This window comes from Augochlora pura, chromosome 8 (genome assembly GCF_028453695.1).
Source record: "Augochlora pura isolate Apur16 chromosome 8, APUR_v2.2.1, whole genome shotgun sequence".
Classification (NCBI taxonomy): domain Eukaryota; kingdom Metazoa; phylum Arthropoda; class Insecta; order Hymenoptera; family Halictidae; genus Augochlora; species Augochlora pura.
In genome coordinates, this window is record NC_135779.1 from 110,264 (window position 1) to 132,732 (window position 22,469).

The 22,469-nt window shown below is 51.9% G+C and overlaps 1 protein-coding gene across 1 annotated transcript in view; it reads right to left on the reverse strand.

Annotated features, from left to right (window-relative positions):
- Nucleotides 1-22,469, reverse strand: part of Hr4 (nuclear hormone receptor 4) — a 142,606-nt gene that overhangs the window by 11,908 nt on the left and 108,229 nt on the right. The window contains exons 2-4 of the mRNA XM_078188544.1: nt 7,906-8,010; nt 1,132-1,448; nt 273-1,092 (exon numbers count right to left, since the gene is read on the reverse strand). Coding sequence (XP_078044670.1) covers nt 273-1,092; nt 1,132-1,448; nt 7,906-8,005 — 1,237 coding nt within the window. The 5' untranslated portion in view covers nt 8,006-8,010. The remainder of the gene's footprint in view (nt 1-272; nt 1,093-1,131; nt 1,449-7,905; nt 8,011-22,469) is intronic.

Genomic DNA, 22,469 nt, shown 5'->3' on the forward strand with positions numbered 1-22,469 from the left:
GACGTTCCAACGACGTTTGGCATCGCGCTCTACGCAAACTGGCCAGGACCATCGGACGCGACTGACCGAAATCGATTATTTCCAAGTTTGCGCGTGAAAACATCGAAGGCATCCTTGGAAGCTGATTCTTCCAGAAGAAAAGAATCAGATTCCTTCGAAACGAGATCGAGAGCGAAATTAATTGGCGGTCGCGTCGGGTGGTCCAACCTCCGTGGAAGAGGATCCCGTTAGCTAGAATAGACAACGGGGTGTCTCGGAAGGTGTTTGCTTACACATGGATACCGTCGTGGTGGTACACGTGTTCCCAGAAGCGGGACCATTGCCTCCGGTAGCCGCGTTGCCGAGGTTCGCGTTGCTGCTGCTGCTGCTGGTGGACACGACGGCGACGTTTTGGCCGTAGTTGACGGCGCTGCTGATCACTCCGTTGAGTAGCCTTTGCGTGGCGAATCCCTGTACACCGGAGTTTTGCGTCCAAAATTGGTGGTGAGCCAGGAGATGGGGCGGCACCGAGGGGGCTCTGGGTCTGGGTGGCGTTGGCGGGGTCTGCGGCTGTTGCTGCTGCTGCTGCTGCTGCTGTTGCTGCTGCTGCTGCTGCTGCTGCTGTTGCTGCTGCTGCTGCTGCTGTTGCTGCTGCTGCTGTTGCTGCTGTTGTTGAACACCATGCGGTGTGCTCGCGCTTGGACTCATGCTCTGGTTCGAGTTGTACTGCGAGGAAGGGCTGCTCCGATGACTGGGTTGACTGGAGGTCTCGGAACGACCGCCTCCTCCGCTACCGGTACTACTGCCACCTCCTCCATCGAAAACCGAGTTGTCGGACTCTTCTTTCGTTTGAGCGGAAGATAGGTCGCCCTTGTCCGGACTGTCGCTCCTCGATGTCGCTTCCTGGGGCATGGGAGTCGTAGAGACTGCCTGCATAGGCGAGTAAGGCGACGATCTGGCTGGTGCCGGGGTACCAGAACGTTGCTGTTGCTGCTGCTGTTGCTGCTGCTGCTGTTGTTGTTGTTGTTGCTGCTGCTGTTGGTGGTGGTGGTGCTGTTGGTGGTGCTGTTGATGCTGCTGCTGCTGCTGCTGCTGCTGCTGCTGCTGCTGCTGCTGCTGCTGCTGCTGCTCCTCGACGACTCTGAAGCCCACCATCGAACCAGCGTCCGGGAAGACTGAATCGGGCGACGCACGGTCCGAGCACCCTGTATCCCGGGCCTCCAGGCCGGTTGCCGCTCCACCGCCGCGAAGAGGCTCTCGAGGTGTCCCCGGACTTGGGATGCCTAGCAGATACTCGCTTTTCACTTTGACCACGGGGCAGCCCGGCGAGCCCGGCATATTAGCCTCCGGCGACAGGGTCGAGGTGTCGGCCATGCTCTCTCCTGGAGCAGGAAAGTTTATGGGTGAAGGAGCGTCCGCCGGCTGGATCCCGAGCGGCGAGCCTGCTGATCCGAGGGATACCGGGGAGTCTGAGAAATAAGGCGTTGATCTGACGTTTAGGACCGACGCTGGATTGGCGCGCGCTTAACTCGAGATGGCCACGCCGGATGCGTTCTCGCTCTTGATTTCAAACCGGAAATAGGCTTGAACGAGGATGATTCCGCTGCTAGATTCCCGTTAGTCTAGCTGATTTGATTCCGAACGAGACACGGGGACACGGATCGCGCGGGAAAAAGCTCGAGCCGAACCCTGAGAGGGAGACGCGGATGAATCATGCGAGCTACGCGGGGTTGGGTTATGTCAGGAGAGAAAGTCGAGAGGCGTCGCGTGTTTTATCCTCGATAGAGCATTGGAAAATTTTCTAGAGATTTTAGTCGACCTATGTACGCATGTACCAATCGATGCGGACGAATTTGATTTCGCATAAAACCGAATCTGTAACAAATTCGAACATCCGCAAATATGATCTATCTTTTCGGGTCTCTGTCCAGGCGCGAATTCCCATCGCGAGGGAGCGCGCGGGATTTCTTCGGAGCATCGTCTGGCTGATTCGAGCCGACACTCTGGCAATCGTTTTGACGCGAAAGTAACCAAGGTACGATTCGCGCCGTAACAAATCGGCCCTACCTGGATCTCAGTTTGTTCAAACGGCGACGAACAGGTTATTTGCATTCCGTTTCGACGGTATGCGGCGTGTAACGCATTGTCCGTCTGCATTCTCGTTGCGCAACCGCGTTTCGCCGAGCATTAATAACAATTAACTCCCGCGCGATGGATACGAAAGTAAAATCCCGAGACGATATCGTTCGTCCGTTGATCGCGCTGGGTTTAAACAGTCCGGTTCAACGATCGCGTAACCATCTCGAACGCCGATGCGTTTCCGTCAACGGGCTCGGTCTTCGTCGGTTTCAGCCGTTGTGAAAATGTTATTAATCGTCGTGCGCGCGCGAGAGCACGCCGGTGGTCTATCGCGATGATTAATGGGGTTTATCGCGGACCGATGCCGAACCGCTGTTTTATTACGTCGACAGTGTCGGATTCCGAAAAAAGCGAGGCGCGTTTTTCCCGATCGCGGCTGCCGAAGGATCGGAGAACAGGGTGCAACGATTCGATAAAGTCCAATGTCTCTTAGTCGTTTGGATAAACTGAAATTTGCTCTACGAACAATGCTTGGTACGAACAATGACAAATTTATAGAATTCGCAAATTTACCGTTTTATTTACGGTTATTTTTGGCGTATATATTTGCCGACAAATATGATTAATAAATGCGAAAACGAAGAGATTCGCGCGCTTATAAATGTTCGAACGTTGGCAAGTACGTTTCTGACACGGGAAAAGTCGATAAAGCGACGCGATTCAGATCGAAGTCAACAGCTTCTTCGACCGTCTGCAAAGTTCCGGCGGGCAGTTTTCTCGAGGCAGTGGAGAACGGTGGCTCCGTATGTCGTATTGCTCCAAGATTGTTCGGACATGGATTCGACAGCGCTGCGTTCCCGATTTGCAACGCGCGCAAAGGAGATATGCCTAGGCATCGCGAGTGTGCGTCTCGCGACCAACATATTCGGCTGCGAGACCGAGAGTACTTTACGCGGCCGACGCGAAAGCGTAATACTCGCGGCGCGGCGCGGCGCGGCTCGTGGAAAAGGATGTGAGACCACGGCTGCCCGTGTAGGTCAAGGAAGGAATGCAGTTGACAAGGCCGAGTTGTGATTGTAGGTACCTAGGTTCCAGTTTCCAAGCTCTATTAATAGCCCGATCACCGCGAATATCGGTTCCCGCGGATTATTCGATCACCGTTCGTCTTCTTCTTTCATTCTCCCACGGACGATCCCGGGGATCATCGACCCCCAATTTCCAGGCAGTCGGAGTTTCCGATTTTTTTTAATTCCGAATTTCATTTTCAGCTCGGAAAACCTGACAACGATATCGTATTCGCAGTACTCTTTTCTTTTACCACGTTGCGAAAGTAATCGTAAGGGAAAATTTTCTTAGCTAAAGTATCGCGATATCAAAGGTATCGGAAAATTCGATCGTCGACCTACAACGACTTGCAACGACATCGATCGATAATAATGTTTGTAATAAGGTATTGATTTCGACAACGATCGCAGGACTTTGTACAAAATATTCGCGATCCGTAGACCGTGTACGATCGAGGAGGAGCAAATTTGTTCATCCACCGACGAACGACCGACGATGTCAGCGGTGGACAACGACGAGTCGCGTGACCAACGAGACGATGGCGACACAACGATTAATAAGCCGACCGCGAGGATGATTGCTCGTTTTAATCGCGACGAATCGGATCGCAAAGTCGATTTTATGGCGCGTTCGAAAACACCGTTTTCATTCTATCGTATCCTACGTTACCTAGCACTTGTTGCTCGATCTATCGGAAACGTTTTTAAATGCTCCAAATAAAATAATCTAAGAAATATTCCAATGTTTTCGTTGAAAGCTCGCGTTCATTAAACGTTTTAATACGAAATACGATCGAGAAATTTCCATTGGACCATCTCCGAATTATAGAAAATCGAATTAATTGAAATTGTGCGTGATGTACGCATAGATCTTGGAGCAAGCGCCTCGTCGATCGTTCCAGATCCTTTTCAAGGAATTCCACGCCCTTTCGGAAAAACGGTCGTTGGTAATGATGTGAAATGATTTACCAAACAGGGACGAGCACACGTTCTTCGAGCCGCAGCAGCATAACCGATGATCGAACGATCTGTAAGTACCGAGCGTCAGCCTCGATCGAACGTATCGATGAAAATCGAGATAGTTTTGATACGCGGACACCGAGAAATTGTTGTACGGATGGTACAGCAACGAGTACGACGGCTGGAACGTTCTTAGATCCATGTCGAACGAGTGCCAACTCTCCGTCCAGGGTAGTTTGTTGGCAACGAACGCGTTGCTCTTCAGTGGAAAATTCATCGTTCTAGGTATCGATGTCGCGCTACGATTGTCGCCAATTTATCGCAAGTTCTCCGTTAAGCTCGTTTCTTCTCGTCGATTGGCTCGACGGGCATTCTTGTTCGAAAAATACGTCTCTCCTCGCACGAACCACCGAACGAAAAAAGTTCTCAAAAACTATCCACTCTTCTTACAAATATCGTTCGACGTAGTTCAAAAGATTTCGCACTTTTGAAATCGAAACGAGACGCGGTCCGCTCGACGTCGTCTTGCCGAGGAGATGGCCGAGTGGCATAGCCCGTCACTGGTCAGACGCGAGGAGAACTACGCGAACGGACCACGTCGTCCGTTTTGTCGATCGACGAAACCACGACATCGAGGAGCAATCGATCGATCGATTCGTCCGTGGCTTCGTTCGTCGCCGCCGTGGTCGTCGTCGTCGTCGTCGTCGTCGTCGTCGTCGTCGTCCTCGATCGACGAGACGACAAGAGATGGATCGAAGAACGATCGTCGGCGGAGGACTCCGGCCCGATAGGATCGCGCCGCGCCGTGTCGCAACAAGTCGCGATCCGGCCGACACTCGCGAGCATAAGGGGACGACCACCGGATGATCCGAACGTTGAAACGGCGGGTGTATCCGCGCGCGGCAGGTTCGACCCCGGATGTCACTGTCGTCGTCGTCGTCGTCGTCGTCGTCGTCGTCGAACGTTCGTCCGGGAGCGGTGATGCTGGTCGCGCGATCTTTCAATATTGTTGCATTCGCGAGGGGAGACCGGCTGTGCCTCCAGCCGGGAGCCACTGTCGTCACCGAGCGAATTGCGTCGTGCACGCGTCTCAAAGCGTGACGTTGTTCCGCGTGGCGGCTGCAAGAGGGGGGAGAAAGATCAATGATTCTCGGTGCTGGCGCTGCTCGATCCCGGAACCCGCGTCCCGCGAAAAAGCTCATTCATGTCTGCTCCGGCCCGAGTCGCCTAGGCGACGGGGTCCCGCGGCGCGTGCATCCAAAATCGGAGGTCTTCGGCCGAGAGCCGAGCGGAGCAGAGCGGAGCAGAGCGGAGCAGAGCGGAGCAGAGCAGAGCGGAGCGGAATCCAGGTATCTTCGGCGCTGTCGTTTCCGGCACAGCAACGATCCAGGTTCGACGTCGTCGCCATCGATTCGGCTTCCCGCCAACCCCAGTCTCTGACCTTTAATCGCCAGTAGGTCGAGGGTCATTGGTATCGGCTGCGTTCGCGTATGAAACCTTCTCGAAAAATCGATGCAGCCTAACAGCCGGTCCCTAGTTTCCCGTTGCTGCTCCCACCGACGATGACCGTTGTTTCGTGCTCTACCGGTCGTTTCGGATTGTCCGGAGATTCCAAGCAAATAGGATTGCGCGCGCGGAAAGTCTCGAGGCGTGCTCGTGCGTGTTCAGGCGCAGCCGAACTAGCAAAGGGTGCACGTCCGGGATACCGCGTGGGTTGATCTTCTACCCTGCACCGTTGCCAGCGACCACCACCCCCGCGCTTTCTCCACTAACCTTCCCCCGTTCGAGCTACAATGCCATTTCCCTCTCTATCTCTTTTTCTCTCCCTCCCTCTAAATCTCTCTCTCTCTCTCTCTCTCTCTCGAGCCATCTCTCCGGGCTACCCCCATGGTAACCAATCCAGCCTAGCCGATCGGTACCATGCTCGAGACACAATAAGGGATCTCTGCTGTGAAGTGGCTCAGGGTCGAACCACCTCCCCCGGCCCCTCGGCACTTTGCGAAACACTCCGATCCAGGATCAGGATCTACGCGATGGACGAAAAGCTCGAGGTGGTGTACACGGTTTCATCGGCGGACGAGCTCGTTTAAGGTGTTACGCTCGGAGAGGTCTGGGGAAAGGAGTTCGAGAGCAACCTCGAGTGGCCTGGGATGGGGTTCGAGTGGTACGAGTACGCGATAATGGAGCCGCGCGACGTTGATCTTTCATTGTTTTGCGAAATTGTCGCGCAATTTTCGTTCGACGCGTCTATTGCGGCGAGAGACCGGCAATATTTACGGAAAACGTATCAGGGAGGTTTTGGAATTACGTCGATACACGGTTAGAGGATCAAAGACGTCGCAAACTCGCTCGTATATCGATTGCGCAACCATTGCGAACATTGCGCCGTATTTCACGCGTGGAAATGATTCTCGACGAGGACCTTTTCAGTTTCAACGTACAAGTATATATGTGTACATGTAGGTACAACAGATTCTCATACGTTTAAGAAATTGAAAGTACCATTTACACGGTGCATGCGGCGACAACAGCGTAGTCGAATGGACACGACGAAGCAATCCATAGACTGATGTTGACTATTCATAGTGCTCGAAGAAAGCGAATCGACGAGACGAGACGAGAGTAGACGGAGACGCGCGCGCGTGTGTCAAGGGAATCCGAGAACGAGCACGCACCGCAAAGTTTATCGCTCAGGTGCTCCGAAATAACGCTATGATTCGCCCGTTAGAAATACTCGTGGACGACGGCGCGGCACGAGATGTCTCGGTAGACCGCGCGCGAAACTACTTTGTTGACACCGTTATCTAAATAAACCGTCACCCGTTGCGTTAGAGAAGCGCCGTAGAACGGAGCGTAGATTGGAGAGAAGTCAAGAATCCTGGTAGACGCGTAGAACCAGCAGGAATGACGCGCCAGTAATAAATTCGTGTTAGGCTGCGACCGGTTTAAACGTTGCTTGGTCCTCTAATGACACGTTCGAGCGTTCCACGACCCGTAAAAGCGGAACAGATGGACCATGATTGATGCTACGGGCTCGTTCTCTTCGTTCGACCATAGCGCATTGCCGCGTCGCGCGCGCCGGCTTATGAAAATCGGGGCAATAAGGGTATCAAATGCGGTATTATGGGCGGCAACTAATCATTACGGTTGCGCTGACCACTTTCATGACTCGTTCCGAGTAGTTTGAACAAGGAAAGATTGCCTGCGCGCTACAGCCAGACAATGATATACGATCCCTCTGGAAGACGCGACTGCGATTACGATTACGATTACGATTACGATTACGATTACGATTACGCCCGCCGGTCGGACCTCGACCGATACGCGTACCGTTTCGCTTGATTCGCCGTCGCCGTCGATTCAACGATTTCTTGCCTGGTCAATTGCCGGAAAATATTGGAAAAGTGGCAACCGATCCGGAGATGCGCGCGAGCCTATCGAGCTTGTTGCCGCGCAACAAGATACTCGAACAATGGAAAATTAACGGCTTAATCGTTAGCTCGAACGGCGAACAAACGCTAGATGCTTTGTTTCGAGAGTGGGTCGTCGAATCGTCTCGGATGAAACTGTCGCGTGTCCAAACACCCGTTCTCGTTCGTTACAGGACGCGACATTGTTCGTTGTTTGTTCGCAGTCGGGGATCCGGTCGAGCGAAATACTGATTAGCTTCGGTTATGAAATTGGTGGCTTCGATAAATCGATCGATGCTAATTTTGGGGCGACGCGGTTCGAGATAGAGAGGTGCTGCGGTAAGAGTGGCTGAAAATCGACCGTCGAAGACCGTCAAGAAAAATGTGAAAACAGAAAAACGATGGATTCTCACCGTCGCTACTACATCGGGAGTCGACCTTTCTCCTTTTCAACTTGAGGTCTTGAAACAAGCTCATGTTGTCTAGCTCACACGGGCTGCTCGTAAGGGTCATAATTCCTGGAAACAAAATTATGCAAAGATTAATAACAAATTCGTATCGTTGCGCGTAATTAATTTTCTACGGACAATGGAAAGTGTATAATATAGAAATCGATGCTACGATTGTATTATTTTCGACAAACGTGGGAAAAATGTGGCAAAGTTGCGCGAGTTAATCGTGTGCGCGACGGTTCGAGGAAAACGGAAACGACGAGAGGCGCGTGCAACACCGTTGTGGAAATATTGGCGGATTTTCTATAGGAGAAGCAGATGTCTGAATGCTCGCGCGCCGCGACGATTGTAAATTTACTGAAAGTAGAATTGTATGCATCGACCGGTAGAAAATTGACCCAAATTGATGTCGCGAACACGTGTTAAATAGTTCCGCGAAACAATAAAGCACGCTTCTTCCATCAACTGGTCTTCAATCTAGTCGGCGCAGACTCTTCTGACGCGTTCTTCTTCGATCGACGCTAGCGATTTGCGAATGCATGTATCGCGCGAGTGCCGAGGATCCGCAAGTGAGAACAAATGAAAAATTGATCTTGCGATAATATTACGCGATATAATCCGCGCGCGCGCGCGCGCGCGCAGGTCCTCGATCCCCGTGACCGATCTTAACGTAAACGAAAATGAACGTTTAATCCGTCCTACGTTTAATCGGTTTCGCCTAGAAGAAGGACACTCTCGGATAATAATGGCTGGAAGTCATCTCGCTCGGCCGAGGATATCGGCTATCGCCAAAGAGAACGGACCGAATGTGAAAGTACGTACGTGTGTTGCACGCACGCGTTCGCGATTACGGCGAACGCATAGTTCGCCATTAACCCCTCTTTAGCCAATAGCATACAATTGGATCGTTGCGTGGCAGTATCTTTCAGCGGTGGACCGCGCGAAAGAAACCATGCTATTCGATAGGGCACCAGCTTTTCGAGATCCTACGATCGCGATCTCCAACGATGGATTCGCCGATTCTTCCTGGATTGCTCTACAATGGAATTATCGGAGACCCGTCCGATCATTCGCCGAAGCATTGCGATTATGATAATTCGCGTCTTATCGTCGAGCGACGACGGCCGTGCGTGATTAACGCCGAAAGAAGACGCGCGAGAGAGAAAAGTTGGTTCAACGATCGCGACGCGGACGGAACGAAACGGAACGGAACGGAACGGAACGGAACGGAACGAAACGGGACGGGACGGTCCATGACGCATCATGGGTCGTTTTAATAAACGGAACGCGGCGGATGATACGGGCGAATCGTGTGCGATCGCTCGGAAGCAACTAGATTTGCATGATGCGCGGCTTTCGGTCCGGCTGGTCTTAAGTTTCATGGTGGCGCGTGATCGACGTACTGCAGCGTTCGTTCCGTCGCTCGACGACGAAAGAAACACTAGCAAAATTGGAACACCGATATCAGTTACACCCTCCACGTTCCTTTTTATTCGATTCGAAATTCTCGCGTTTAATCGTACGCTGCAATTTGAAATTGTATCCGGACTGACCGGCTATCTCGACGGAAAATAAACATTGTCGAGTCGTTATTTCAAGTTATTACGTCGTTCGAGCGACGTAACGAATGTCGCGGTGGGACACGATAGTTTGCACAACGTTTCGTTCATTCTTGTTCGTCGTAAATCGGCGACGAGCTGCTTTCTCGTCAATTTCGCGTCCGATCGAAAACTGTCCCCGCCCAACCGCGAGACGCGTCAGCTACGCGCGCGTTCATATTTTGCCCAAGAATTTTAACAAGTTGGAAAGAAACAAAATCGACCGTATTTGTAAATTCTTCGATCGAGCAACGAGGAGTCGCGAACTGCGTCGTCCAAACTGCGATGGCAAAGTTCGCAAAGTCATCTCGCTTCATTACCAAAATTCAATTGCCGATACAATAAATGTTATCGCGCAAATACCGGTTCGAACGCAACACGTCGATCTCGGGAATAGAACAATGGTAATTGTGCGGGAGAGGTTTACGTTTGAAACGTTTATGCGACGCGTTGTCCCACCGGCGCGCCGCGCCGCGGTGGCAGAGAGACCGATGTTTATTAGGCGAGACAATAGTAATGGTACATTTAGACGATCACGTGTCATTCGGGAAGGATGTTTATTTGGTTGATCGAGAACTTGGATCCGGTACAAAACTAGGATCGTCGTTTCTCTTCGTTCTTCTTCAACATTGTACGAGTTTAGATTCGAACGCGAACGGCCACTTTGCGACAATGAATCATCGATATTGGCCAACGACCAACTCGAGTTCCTCCCCCCTGGTTATAAGCGGCAAGAAAATGTTTATAAATCGAGAGATCGTGGCGGAATGTTCTCAATTACATCGAACGCTTTTAAATCGCCGATTTCTCTTTCATACGGCCAACGGCATCAAACTATTATCCAACGATGTATCTTCCTAGGTGTCTATCGGCCCCGAAAACAATCCGGTGATCACCACTCGAGTATCGAAAATGAAACAAAGGAACATAGAAATTGGTGTGCGTCGCGTCGCGCTCAATCACCGAAAAATCAAGGAAAAAAACAGCGAGTCCCGACTAATGAAAACGGACGGCCGCCTCCTTGCCGTCGTCGCCGTCGTCGCCGTCGTCGCCGTCGTCGCCGTCGTCGTTGCCGCGTCTCTGCGTGTGAAAGTGGCTTAAGCCGGCGCGATGCACAGCCACGTGGGCGAGCGAGCGCGCTCCGGTGCATCGGTGGACGCGACGAGTCGACGCCAGATGGCGGCTACGTGCGCCAACACGGTTTCCGGCAGCGTCGCGACGCATCCGATGCATCGCGGCGGAGGGGTCCGCGCGTGCGCGATCCGACTCAGCGCGCGAGCGCGCTGGGAGAGCCCGCGAGTGCATGCATACGTGTACGCGGTGCACCGGGGTCCTTGCTCCCTGCCGTATGTGGGTCACCAGTCTCACACACACCAGCGTTCTTGCGTAACCAATGCATGCGCACGGCCGAGCGCGAGCGGCGGCCTGCCTGCACATGCACACACCGAGACGGAAAGTGCAGCCAATGCACTAACCTACGGTCTCTTCTTGAGAGAGGCCGCCGGCGATCCCGTCTCGCGTGTACACGCGCGTGTCCGTGCACCGTGTATACTGTGTGTACCGTGTGTACCGTGTGTACCGAGCACTGTGCACCGCGCACCGTGCTCTATGCACCGTGCTCTATGCACCGTGCCCTGGCTCAAAGCAAACTGCTCTCGCTATCTTGCCCGAGCTTTTTCGAGGCCTCCTGCGATTCACCTCCCTCGCGCGCTACCCAACCGGGTGTTATTTGCTTCATTAAAGAGGCGCTTCCGCTGCGAAAGCCTTTTCGCCGATTCCCCGCAATCGGATCCGTCTGAATATTTCAGGTACGTCGCAATGGCTCGACTCCGACGATCCCCTCCTCCTCCTCCTCCTCCTCTTTATTCGAACACGTCTTTTCCGCATCTTACGCGGGGGTTCGAACGACGCAGTCGCTGTTTCGCGAGCGATCTACCGCTGTTAGTACATGAAATGAAAATACAAGCATTTATTTCTTTTCTTAATAGCGCGAACCAGTTGCAGATCGTACGATGACGTTTTTAAATTCCTTAACTTCTACGATCGCACGCGAATAACAAAAGCTGGTAATTGTTGGCGAATTTAAATTTTCGGTAGACGCTATATTCGCAATGCGATATATTATTTAAATAAAAAATTGTATCGGATTTTTCATAGAAGTAATAAATATATAAAAAGAGCAAGGAAATAAAGTCGCCTTAGCGAGGGTGACAGCAAAAAAGAACAACGAATAATTATTTAATGGTGGAAGCGAAGATACGCCCTTAGGGCGGACGTTGTAGCGAGGAGGAAGCGGGATTGTGGGAAACCCTCTTCTTTTCCTCGAACGTTACGTTGCCCCCGTGTTTCTAATCGAACCTCGGAACGTCGCTCGATAATCGCGACGTTGTGTAACCCCAGTTGTTACCGCGTTTTAGACGCGTCTCGAGCGCCTCGTCTCACCGACAACAAGATTAAGTAAGTTATTTCTACCATTATTTCGCGGCTGAGAAATAGATTTCCATTCGTTTCCAAACGCGGCAGACATGTTTCGGCCGTAGGAACGGTATGCGCATTAAATTAGTCTCGCGCGTCCCGGAGTACGTAATAATTGCGAACGCGTTATTCGTCCCTATTGTTTTACCGTTATCGACCGAACGTATGGGACCCCAGACGTCGTAATTAACGAAAGACCACCGCCGCCCGCGTCGTCGTACAAATAATCTGTGAAATTCTTTCTTTAATTATTAGCAATTTGCACGGATATCCATCGTTCACGAGTCGTCGTAACCGAAACAACTCTGTTTACGCAACTCTGAACCGATACTGTGCGATATATCTTAAATTAATTCAGAGGTATATTTTCGGAGATTCGGTTCGTCGAATCTCCGGTTTGCATAGACCATCGAATACGGAAGAAATAATAAAAGAGAAGAACCGTTTGCGGAGGAGTCGTGCGCAACGAAACTTCCTGAAATTCGATCCTCGATCACCGCCTAAGAATTTCCGAGGACACCGAGGTGCCAAAATTCGTGCGGTCGCTGTATTATTTGCCAGAGCGCGTGCAACGGTGCGGGCCGAGTACTTTGTATTTGCGAATACTCGGTGGGTTTCGATAGATCGTTTTCTCGCGAGCCTTCGAGCTATACGCGAGTAATCTCAACAAACAGAAATATTCCCAACGATTCGGTTCCGCCGCGAGTACGACGATGATTACGTAAGGAAACGAAAGGTTAGAGACTTAATTTTATATAAGAAGAAAGTAGAAGGTTCCATGAACGAGAGCGTTACCTACGACAAACGATTATTGCAAAATTTTCGCTAACACTCTGTTATTTTTCAAGCGTACCTTCGGACGTCGATTCGTTCGCCGGCTAGTGAAAAGGATCAATTATTCATTAAAGAGCCATCATCGATGGAGGTTTCTCGCTGCTCTGGCCGCCAAGTTTCGCGGGATCAGCAAATTTTGAAAGCGATCGATCAAAAGTCGACGGACCTCTTTCCCTGGAGGAATTTACGTTACCGGCCGCATGGAAAAACCTCGCGAATATAACATTGACATATCTCCACTGGATCGGTACCATCGTCGCGATTCGATTCGAACGAAACGCGTAATTTTCTGTGCCATGTAGATTTTACCGCTATAGGGGCCGTCGGCGACGGTGAAAGTGACTCTCCCACGCCATGACATCCTAGGTCTACTTCTCTCCCACCCGAATCTACGTCTCTCTCGCTCTCTCTCTCCCCCCCCTCTTTCGGCCTCTTTATCTCTCCGGTTCAGCCGATCTTCCTCCTTTTCCAGACCTGTGCGCACCTCTGCATCCCGGCTCCCCGGCTCCCCGGCTCCCGTTCGACCGCGCACGATTCGGTCTCGCGTCGTGCAAGAGGAAACGAATTCTTGACAATGGTAATGAGCCGCGGATAAAATAATGGCCCCTTGGAGCGACCAGGAAACTTCGTGGCATAATTTAAAGGCTGAACCGCGAGATGGAGGGCCTCGCGCGCGCAAAAAGCTACTCGCCGTCAAAATAACTAGTCGCGGGGAAAGCGAATCAACGCGGGGATTAATCGCAGCGGAATCCGAGCACACGTTTTTTACGGCCGTAATTGGCGAGTCGGTCGTCGTTGCGTCCGCTGGAATTTTAGTGCCAGAACTTTCGATCGTTTCTTCTTTTCTTTTTTCTTTTAAACTGTTCTTCTTCGCCAGTTTCGAGATTTTCTACAGGTGTCTTGGACAATATTTTTTTCCTTTGAATATGTCGTTTCGATCGATGGGTTCGAAACGAAGGAATACGGTAGGAATATTCGCGTAGATTTCCCTGTCGCGCGTTAATTGGCAGCCCGGAAATTTGGTTTATAAAAGCGGAGCGTGTTTACCGTTTCCGTAGAAAGGGATTAACCGAGCCGACGTTCGCCTGAGAATTATGGATGTACTCAACATGGCGGATAATTCGCGCTATCGTGCGCGCGAGACGCGGAGCGAGCACCGCCGCCCCCCCCCTCCGCGCGCGCGCGCGCTATATCTGCTCGCGCAGGGTACCGTTATTTGAAAAGCCGAGTTATCGCTTATCTGGCCGAGTCTCCGCGGATGCGTGACAGTTCTATTTTTCAGGTCTCCACCTTCGAATCGACTTATCAACGGAAACGGTGAATAGCCTGTCCGCCGGTGAATGTTAATTAAGCGACGAAACGTTCGTGTACCGCGCGTAGACTGTGTACCGGCTGTCTCGTTCTACGATGCCGCGCACGAGGCGGCTTGGCAAAATGGGGAACCGAGCACAGGGAACGTCGGATAAATCATTGTACAATCAATTGTTTCATTCGGTGGCCCTTGGCTTCTATCGGCGGCACGATCGGCGAAATAATCTGTAAAAAGGAAACAAGGGCCGAAAGTTGAATTGAACACCGAGCCTCTTGAACGCTTCGTTTCCGTTCGAGCGTTTCCCCGGGGCGCGATAGAAGAAAATTCTTAATCAGCGTAATCGCTAAACTTTCCTTTTTGCGCGGAGCAAAGCGAGGAGGACAGGTGGAGAAAGAACACGAGAAACCCGGTCTTCGAGCGCCTCGCGTTATCGCACTCGGTCACGATTGTTCGCCGAGCGAACGGACTCTAGTCGTTTTTCCGTTTGTCCGTGTACGAGCCCGTTAAAGCACACCCTGCGATATAACGGGAGAACCATTTGCGAACGGAGAGAGACGTTTACGAGAGGAAAAAAAACGAATTGGTAAATAGAAGTTTTCCAAGTTGCACAAAGCGTTTTTCAATTGCTGTAAATAGAATGCAAAGTTAAGAAACCTGATTTTTCCAGTCTATTTAGCTCGTCCGCTGTTTAGGAGGACGGAAAAGAGAGCTCGGGTGGGCAAGATGAAAAGGAAGGAAGGAAGGAAGGAAGGTAGGAAGGAGAGCGTCGGGCTTACCCACGCGCAACGAGAAATTTCTCCGACGAAGCGCACGCGACAACGGGGCAACGTTATAAATATTCGCCGTTAATTCGTCTTACGTGTCGGCACGCGGCGAGGAAGAGGGAAAAGATTTCCTCGAGTGCCGCGCGGCAGACGGGGAGGAATCGTCGCCGTGTGTTTCGGATTGCGGATGGCCGACGGTTGCGTCGGGCCAACCGGTGAGAACGGCCAGTGAGAGTCGCCGCTCGGTACGTTGAACCTCCGCAGTGAAAGTTTCTATTATACCACTGGCCTTACCTTACTTTTCCTACGGCAAGCTCTGCCACGTTGTGTCATAAGACGCGCGGCAACGAGTAGCGTGGAAACGTCGAATTTCGCGTAGTCGCCAAACGGCGCGGCTCGCGTTTGCTTCGTCGAAATATTTTCGACCTCGAATGTTTGACTCGATTCGAGGAACGTGCGCTCCAGAGAGACTCTTCTTTTACCGAGCACAGATTCCAACGATAAAAAGCTATCGGCAACACTCGTTGCGTACAAAAGGGATCGGTCTTCGTTAGAAACTGATTCGATTCGAGAAAAATTCTTGAAAGCCCGAGAACCACTTTCGACGGTACGATAAGTTTGAACGCAACGTGTAGAGTTATAGGTGAAAGCCCCCCACCCCGGTAGTCCAACGAACGGCTGCGAGCCAGTTTTGCTCGTCTATGAAAGACGCTAATTGGGTCGGAAGGGATCGAGTGGATCGTTTGTACGCCGTGAGTCGAACGCACGGGACCATGGCTCGCGCGATCAATCAAACGGGATAATATTATTTTACACTTGCCCAACGAAGTTCCGCAGTCTTAGGAAAGGAAATTATACGAATTATCCGCGTTTCGTTCTAGCAAACGCGTTCCATCGTTGCCGAATACATGGATGTTTCCTTGGACGACGCCTTCGGTTCGCGCCGAATCTCTTTCCGTTTTATATTTCGCTGGCTCGTTCGACGTCACTCGCTCCTAATTTTTAAACGCGAAGCCGTCGCGGGAGTCGCTTTCGATTCGGATTTTGCGGAGCCGAATGTGTGTCGGTCGACGATCGACGATCGAGTTCCACGAACGCGTTGACGGATCGTAAGGTTAGCGGCCGCGTCGATATTTTCACGGTCGCTTCCGGCGATCGGCGTCGCGGAGCTACGCGATTTCGTCGGGTCAGCGTATAGCCGGCTCGCGTGGCGTTGCGCGACAGAAGAAATCGCCCATCGAGAAGTCCGTAGAACGAATCCAAAATCTGCCCGATATTTTGACGAAGGAATACCCTGGTCTCGAGATCCGGCGCAGCCTCGGATTCCGTTGCAATCTGGAGCTAAAGTCCGCGTTCGAACGCGAAGAACCTGGTGGTTTTCATCGTTTACGCAATCGACCGTGCCGCGACCACGACACGACGATCGCTCGTAATCCACTAAGAAATATTGTAGCAAGCGACGCTGGCCAACGCTTCCGCGTGATAAAAACTCGAGTTTCGTCTCTTTCTCCCACGATGAAATACAATCGGCGAACCGTTGTAGGCGGCGCATCGTTCAACGAATTTTATGCATCGCTAAATCGATTTTCATCCCATGCTTCCGTCGACTGCAATGTTGTGCATGATTTACAGAGAAATACGACCAGATCGCTTCCACGCGTCGTTTATGGAATAAATAGGAGAGCACCGTAAATCTTGACCAAAGCGTCGAGACTCGCGCGTTACCTTTAGCCAACTTTTTCATCGAAATGCGAGTTTTTGGAGTAGGTATGCTTGGAAAATCGTTGAAAATCTTTGATTTTGCTTTAAGGGTCGAACGGTGTATTTATAACGTAAAGCGTTTCCATTGAAATACTCCGAATTTGTTGTCGCAGCAATAGCAACGATAAAAGTAATAAACGAGAAAACACCGAGCTCTGAATAAAACCGAACGTAGAATCTCGAGAAGTATAAATCGGAGAATGTAGCAGTCTTGTCGTGGTTTTAATTTGAGCGTAGTTAAATCACGATCGCGACAACCGTACTCTTTCTCTCCCTCTCTCTCTCTCTCTCCCTCTCGCCTTCCGGGAACAATTTCTATTTCGCGTCTCCGATGCGAGTTAGATAGAGAGTAACTCGGGGAATAATTCTGCGCCAGTGCGCATTCGGTCGCCTCGCGGAGTCGCAATTGTGATTTGCAATTAGCCAAGCGTGCAATTGTGAAATCGCGGCGCGGTGTTATTGACCCGGAGGACACTGCTGACAAACCGACACCTCGTTGCACCACACGGGGAACCGATTCCGCCAACTTTTGCTAATTCTGCTCGCGGTAAAAAGCGGAAAGAACGCAGCCACCCGCGGCGTACGCGCTACGTGCTACTATCGAGCAGCTTTGCCGGGGAATAATTGAGTTTTCTGCCGTTGAGGCGCGAAGCGAAAGTCCACGAACCGTTTGAGAGAACCGTGACCGATTCAACGAAAGCGCGTCTCGAAGAATTTTAACGCGATCGGCGCTTCGCGATTTTTTCATTTTGCTTTATTTACTTCCCAGACCACCAGATCTTGGCGTTTTCTCGCGTCGATTGTTTTTTAACGCTGCTTCCTTCCCGCGTTCATCGCGCAGGTATATCGTCCGAGGGCGCGAGACCGTGAGTTTATTCGTTCGCAGGTCGTCGCGCGAGAATGCTGCGAAGACGGCAATGTTCCTAGCAGGTTCGCGAAATAATTGTCGCGTATCCAAAGACCGAAGGTTGCTCCAAATTCCCTAGCTAAATTCAATTCCCTATTTCCCCCCAATATTGGCCACGAGTCGCGCGACGTTGCACGATCTCCTCGGTTGTTGTTAGCACGTGCTAAATTCAGTTTAAAATAGAACTCCTACCTATGTGGCGACCTTGCAGCACACTCATTTTCGCGCACATGGTATGTCACAGTTTCGAAGCTGTCGATCCAATTAATATCCAAAAGTTGAACGGTGGTAAAACAAGCGTCGTTTCTTCTCGATCGGAGCCGATTTCCAGTCGGGCCGAAACTATCCACGGCCGAGGGTCGCGCGTCGGATCACATGGTACGCGTAGTAACGATCTAGAGCACAGTTTCAGGATCACTCTCAATGATACACGCAAACCGAGACCGGATTCCGAGGGATCCGCATGGGATCCGATCGTCGCTACGATCGAGCACCGATGATCGCGACGTAGATCGGGAACATCGTCGTCGTCGTCGTCGTCGTCGTCGTCGTCGTCGTCACTGCGCGATCCATTACGATCCGGTGGAATTTCAAGATCGCGAGACTGTCCGAGAGAGAGAGTCGCCGAGGCCACGAACGATGCGTCGCTTCCGCGAGCGATCGATGAAAACGATCGATTGACTGGAAGGAAGCCCGGAAGAGACGCGAGGCGAGGCGAGGCGAGACGAGGCGAGGCGAGGCGACGCGACGCGACGGGACGGTTTGCGCGGAGGAACCGAAGTGAACGCCTCGCAGAGCCCAAAGTTTTTGGGGCAACCGGGTCTCTGCGGGCCACGCGATCCACCGAAGTCGTGGATCCACGGTGCTGGCTCGTGGTGGTGGTGGTGGTGGTGGCACCAGTGACCTCGATACGAACCGAGACCCTCCAATCCCAACGCCCAATGCCAAAAACACGACACGCGTGGACTTTGTGGACGCGGGAACTTTCACTCTCTCGGACACCTCTCCGTGATAGGAACCGGCGAGGAAACGCCGGATCGACACCAGGGCGCACGCCGAGTAATTCACCTTGGACTAATGCCGGAATAATGCATCCGAGTCGGACGATCGCTTTGCTCGCATTTATGCGCCATGCTCTCCGGATCGACCGATCAAACCTAGATCCGACATCGAGTCAACGTCAGCGATCGAACCTGTATTGTCGCGGTTTTATAAAACATTGGCCAAACTGTTTTCAACTGAATTATTCGTGTCTCGGAAACTACTAGAATATAATAAATCCGTCGGCCGATCAGCCCGCAGAGATCTACGAAAAATCGCTGGATTTCCGGACGACTTTCACCCGAGGATCCAGAGCGAAGATCGACCAAGGGGAACGACGGACGTCGTCTCGGTACGTTCGCCAGGGATTGTCGTGGAAACGGTCGGATTAGAGATCAGCCGGTGGAACAGAAAGTATACAACAAGATTCCGACGATCGAGCGGCGACCATTTAATTGGTCCGTCCACCGCGCCGGGAAAATCTTGGATTACGAAATCTCCGTCGAGGCGGAAGAGGCTCTTGTGAATTTGCCGATCGACGCCGTGCCGTTGGTTACGCGACGCGCTTCGGCGTGCATGGGTGAAACGATGAAAAAAAAGTCGCGCGCCAAATAAGGAACGGGAGAAGGCGTCGCGTCACCTTTTCCTCGCGTCGTCGATTTCACTTTCGACGTCGCTGCGTTCGGTACTCGATAATCGTCCCAAACTCCGAGCTCCGGGCCCGTTCTCCTGCCTCATCTTCGAACTGAAGCGAAAGAAAGGAGGCGCGGCAGACGGGGCATAACCTGGACGGGTTTCGCTCGATAAGAATGCGAGGAAAGTGGTAGCCGGATGAAAGTTTTTCGGCGGCGGGTGCGCAGCAAGCACCCGATCGATTTCGATCGCGCGGCTAAGGTTTTCTGTCGCTGCGAGCTCGTTCGTCCGACGAAAGTAAAAGTGGCGGGGGACCTTGCCTCGTCCGCGGAACGTCGTCATCGCGCGCGCGGCATCGAATCCTCGTTCTCGCGACCCCTCCTTTCCGCCGCCGTGGTCGGATCGTGGGGGATCACTGGGCCGTGTTTCGCCTCCTTCGCCTCCTTCGCCTCCTTCGCCTCCTTCGCCTCCTTCGCCTCCTTCGCCGCGGCGATACCGGTTTTTCGGCCGAAACGATACCATCTTACAGGAAGATCGAACCCGGTGAAAACCGCGTCCTTCGGCGAACAGGGTTACGTTGCGTCACGTCGAGCGCGCGCTATCACGCGGCATCCTCGCGCATCCTTTGCCGCGGCGCTTCGATTGCGGCGTCGCGCGATTTCGGCCGGGCATCGGAGCGATCAGAAGCTTCTGCGCGCGAGATGCGACGGGCCATCGGGGCATGTCTTATGCGATCGCGCATTAAACGGTGCATCACGGCGACGTTTGACCCACGACAACGTTTAGACCGAACCGAACCGAAGCGAACCGAACCGAACCGCACCGCCTGCCCAGATTTCTACCACTTTCAAACGTTGCAAATGTTCGACAGCATTTTTTTCTTTATGGTGGAAAAGGCTAGCTCAAATGCAAACTCAAATGGCACAGACTCTTTGTTGAAAACTCGAAAAATACCATCGCGCACCGATTCTCGATTATCTAAATTTGTTGGGCGCGAGACGAGAACGTTTCGTATGTAATAATTAAGCTCGCGTCGACATCGACTCGAGGCAATCGCAGTTGGCTAGCATGTCGTCGAACGTCTAGACGGTTCTCGAGAATCGATATCCGCGATTGTTGCGAGTTATAAAATATCGCGGACGCGCGGGACGAGCCATGGGGGCGGAGGTTGCCTTTGACAACGAGATGATTCCGCGCGTTGCATCGAAAGCCGCCAATTTTATGGATCGTTGCAGAACGGTTGCTCGATGGAATTGTGTACGGGTGCGTTACGCAACCGACATAAACGATGAACTTTTACATTTAACGGTGTAGCAGTTTTGCGCGTAGGAATGTTGACCGCGTAAACCGGCTCGCGTCGTATGTAGAGGAATTGAAATTTCTCACAATGTTGCTTTGTGCCGAGTGAATGGACGCGAACTTGGTCTCGATAACTTCCTATGGGAAGTCCTATTTCAAAGAAGTTCATTCCGATCCTTCTGCTGCTATTATTATTTCGCAAGCCGATTCGAATATTCTCCGTTCATTCTTGATGCAAGAGTTGGCGTCGCTTGCGCGAGATTCGAAATTTCTAACGACGATTCTGACAAGCAACGTACCTTCTTCATACTCCACGACAGCGTTCGTTAATATTTTTTATTTTATAAATATATACGGTCCATTTAACGATACTTGTTAACAAATACTTTGACTGTAATCGTTGGGAAACGCGACGGAACGTTCTCGTAAAAAACCGCGTTGCGCGAGTAAAATCCTGGAATGTCGAACGTCCACGATTCGAGGACAAAATCTGCACTGATTCATTTTGGGCCTTGGCAGTAGTTGGGCGCAAGGTTCTTTAACTAGAAAACGGTAGAAGCGCGTGCTTCTACACCGGCGTTGCTAAATATCTCACGCTTACCAATCTCATTCTTGGTTTCCATTATTACCGGCTGCAACTCGGATCCAACGAACGCATGGATTCGATATAGCTCGGTCGCTTTGCGAATTTACAGGTGTCTTCCTAAAAAGTTTGCCAGCCGGACGAACCACCACCGGTGGCGGGCGACACCAAGCAAATCGCACCGCGTTCGTTCCGGTGATTCTGCGAATCTGCGGCCACCTGTTATACCTCTGTGCCGGTTGCATAATCAGCCCGTTGTTTCGAAATGCGCGGGGTAGCCTGGACACCGAAAAGAGGATCGAACGGGAGACGAAGCGAGAGAAAGAGAAAGAGAAAGAGAAAGAGAAGAGAGAGCGAGACATCCGTAGGACGCGTCCCGCCGGGGCCAGAGTCTCGAAGATCGTTCCGCGGCGGAAACGCGTTGGCAGCAGGATTTTCTCGGCTGGTTTTTCTAGGCAGCCTAGACGGATGGCGTTGTTACGGACCGGGAGCCCGATGTGTTCGTGTACGTGACAGTGTGGGCAGTGCCTGCAGTCGATCGTACCAGCGCGTTGCGAGCGGTCGGCCATGGCATACTTACCGATGTCAATCACACCGGCAGGCATGCACCGCTCGGCTGTGTCCGTGCCGCACGGACGCGCGGTTGCGGCAGTGGTGTGTGCCAGCGCGCACACGCGCCTCGAAGACGCTTCTCTTCTCCGCTCCTCTCCTCTCCTCTTTCCCCGCGGCCGCCGTCATCGAATCTCGCAGCCTTTTGCTCTTTAACCCGTGGCAATTTTCTCGACCATTGATATCGAGCTCGCAGCTGCGCCACCCGACCGCGCGCGGCTCTGAACTTGGCGATCCGCGAGATCGCTGCGTCGCGTCCAACTCGAAAAACAACCACCGAAAAGGGATTCCGCGATCGACGTTACGTTCGTTCGTTCGTTGGCTCGTCGTCGGTAGGGACAACGATTCGCGGACTTTCTTTTAGCGCGCAAACTCTCGATATTTCCAATAAAAGTTCAATGATCGGTGGGTGGTCCGTCGAGAGATATTGGTTTTAAACGATATCAACGGAAATCATTTGTTCGTTCCCGATTTCTGTTTCTCACGATCGCCTCTCGGAAGATTTCCATTTCTTACCGAAATCCACGGCTCACCGATGACGCAACTATAATAACCAATTAAAAAACATTGCCAGGGCAACGTAAAATAGGCCAAGTAGTTGAGTTTGCTTGGGACTTTGGTTCCCACAAAAAAACTCCGACAAATTAACCCACAAAAAGTCTCCACAACAATGAATTCACGCAAACAAGCATACAGAAGATATCAACGT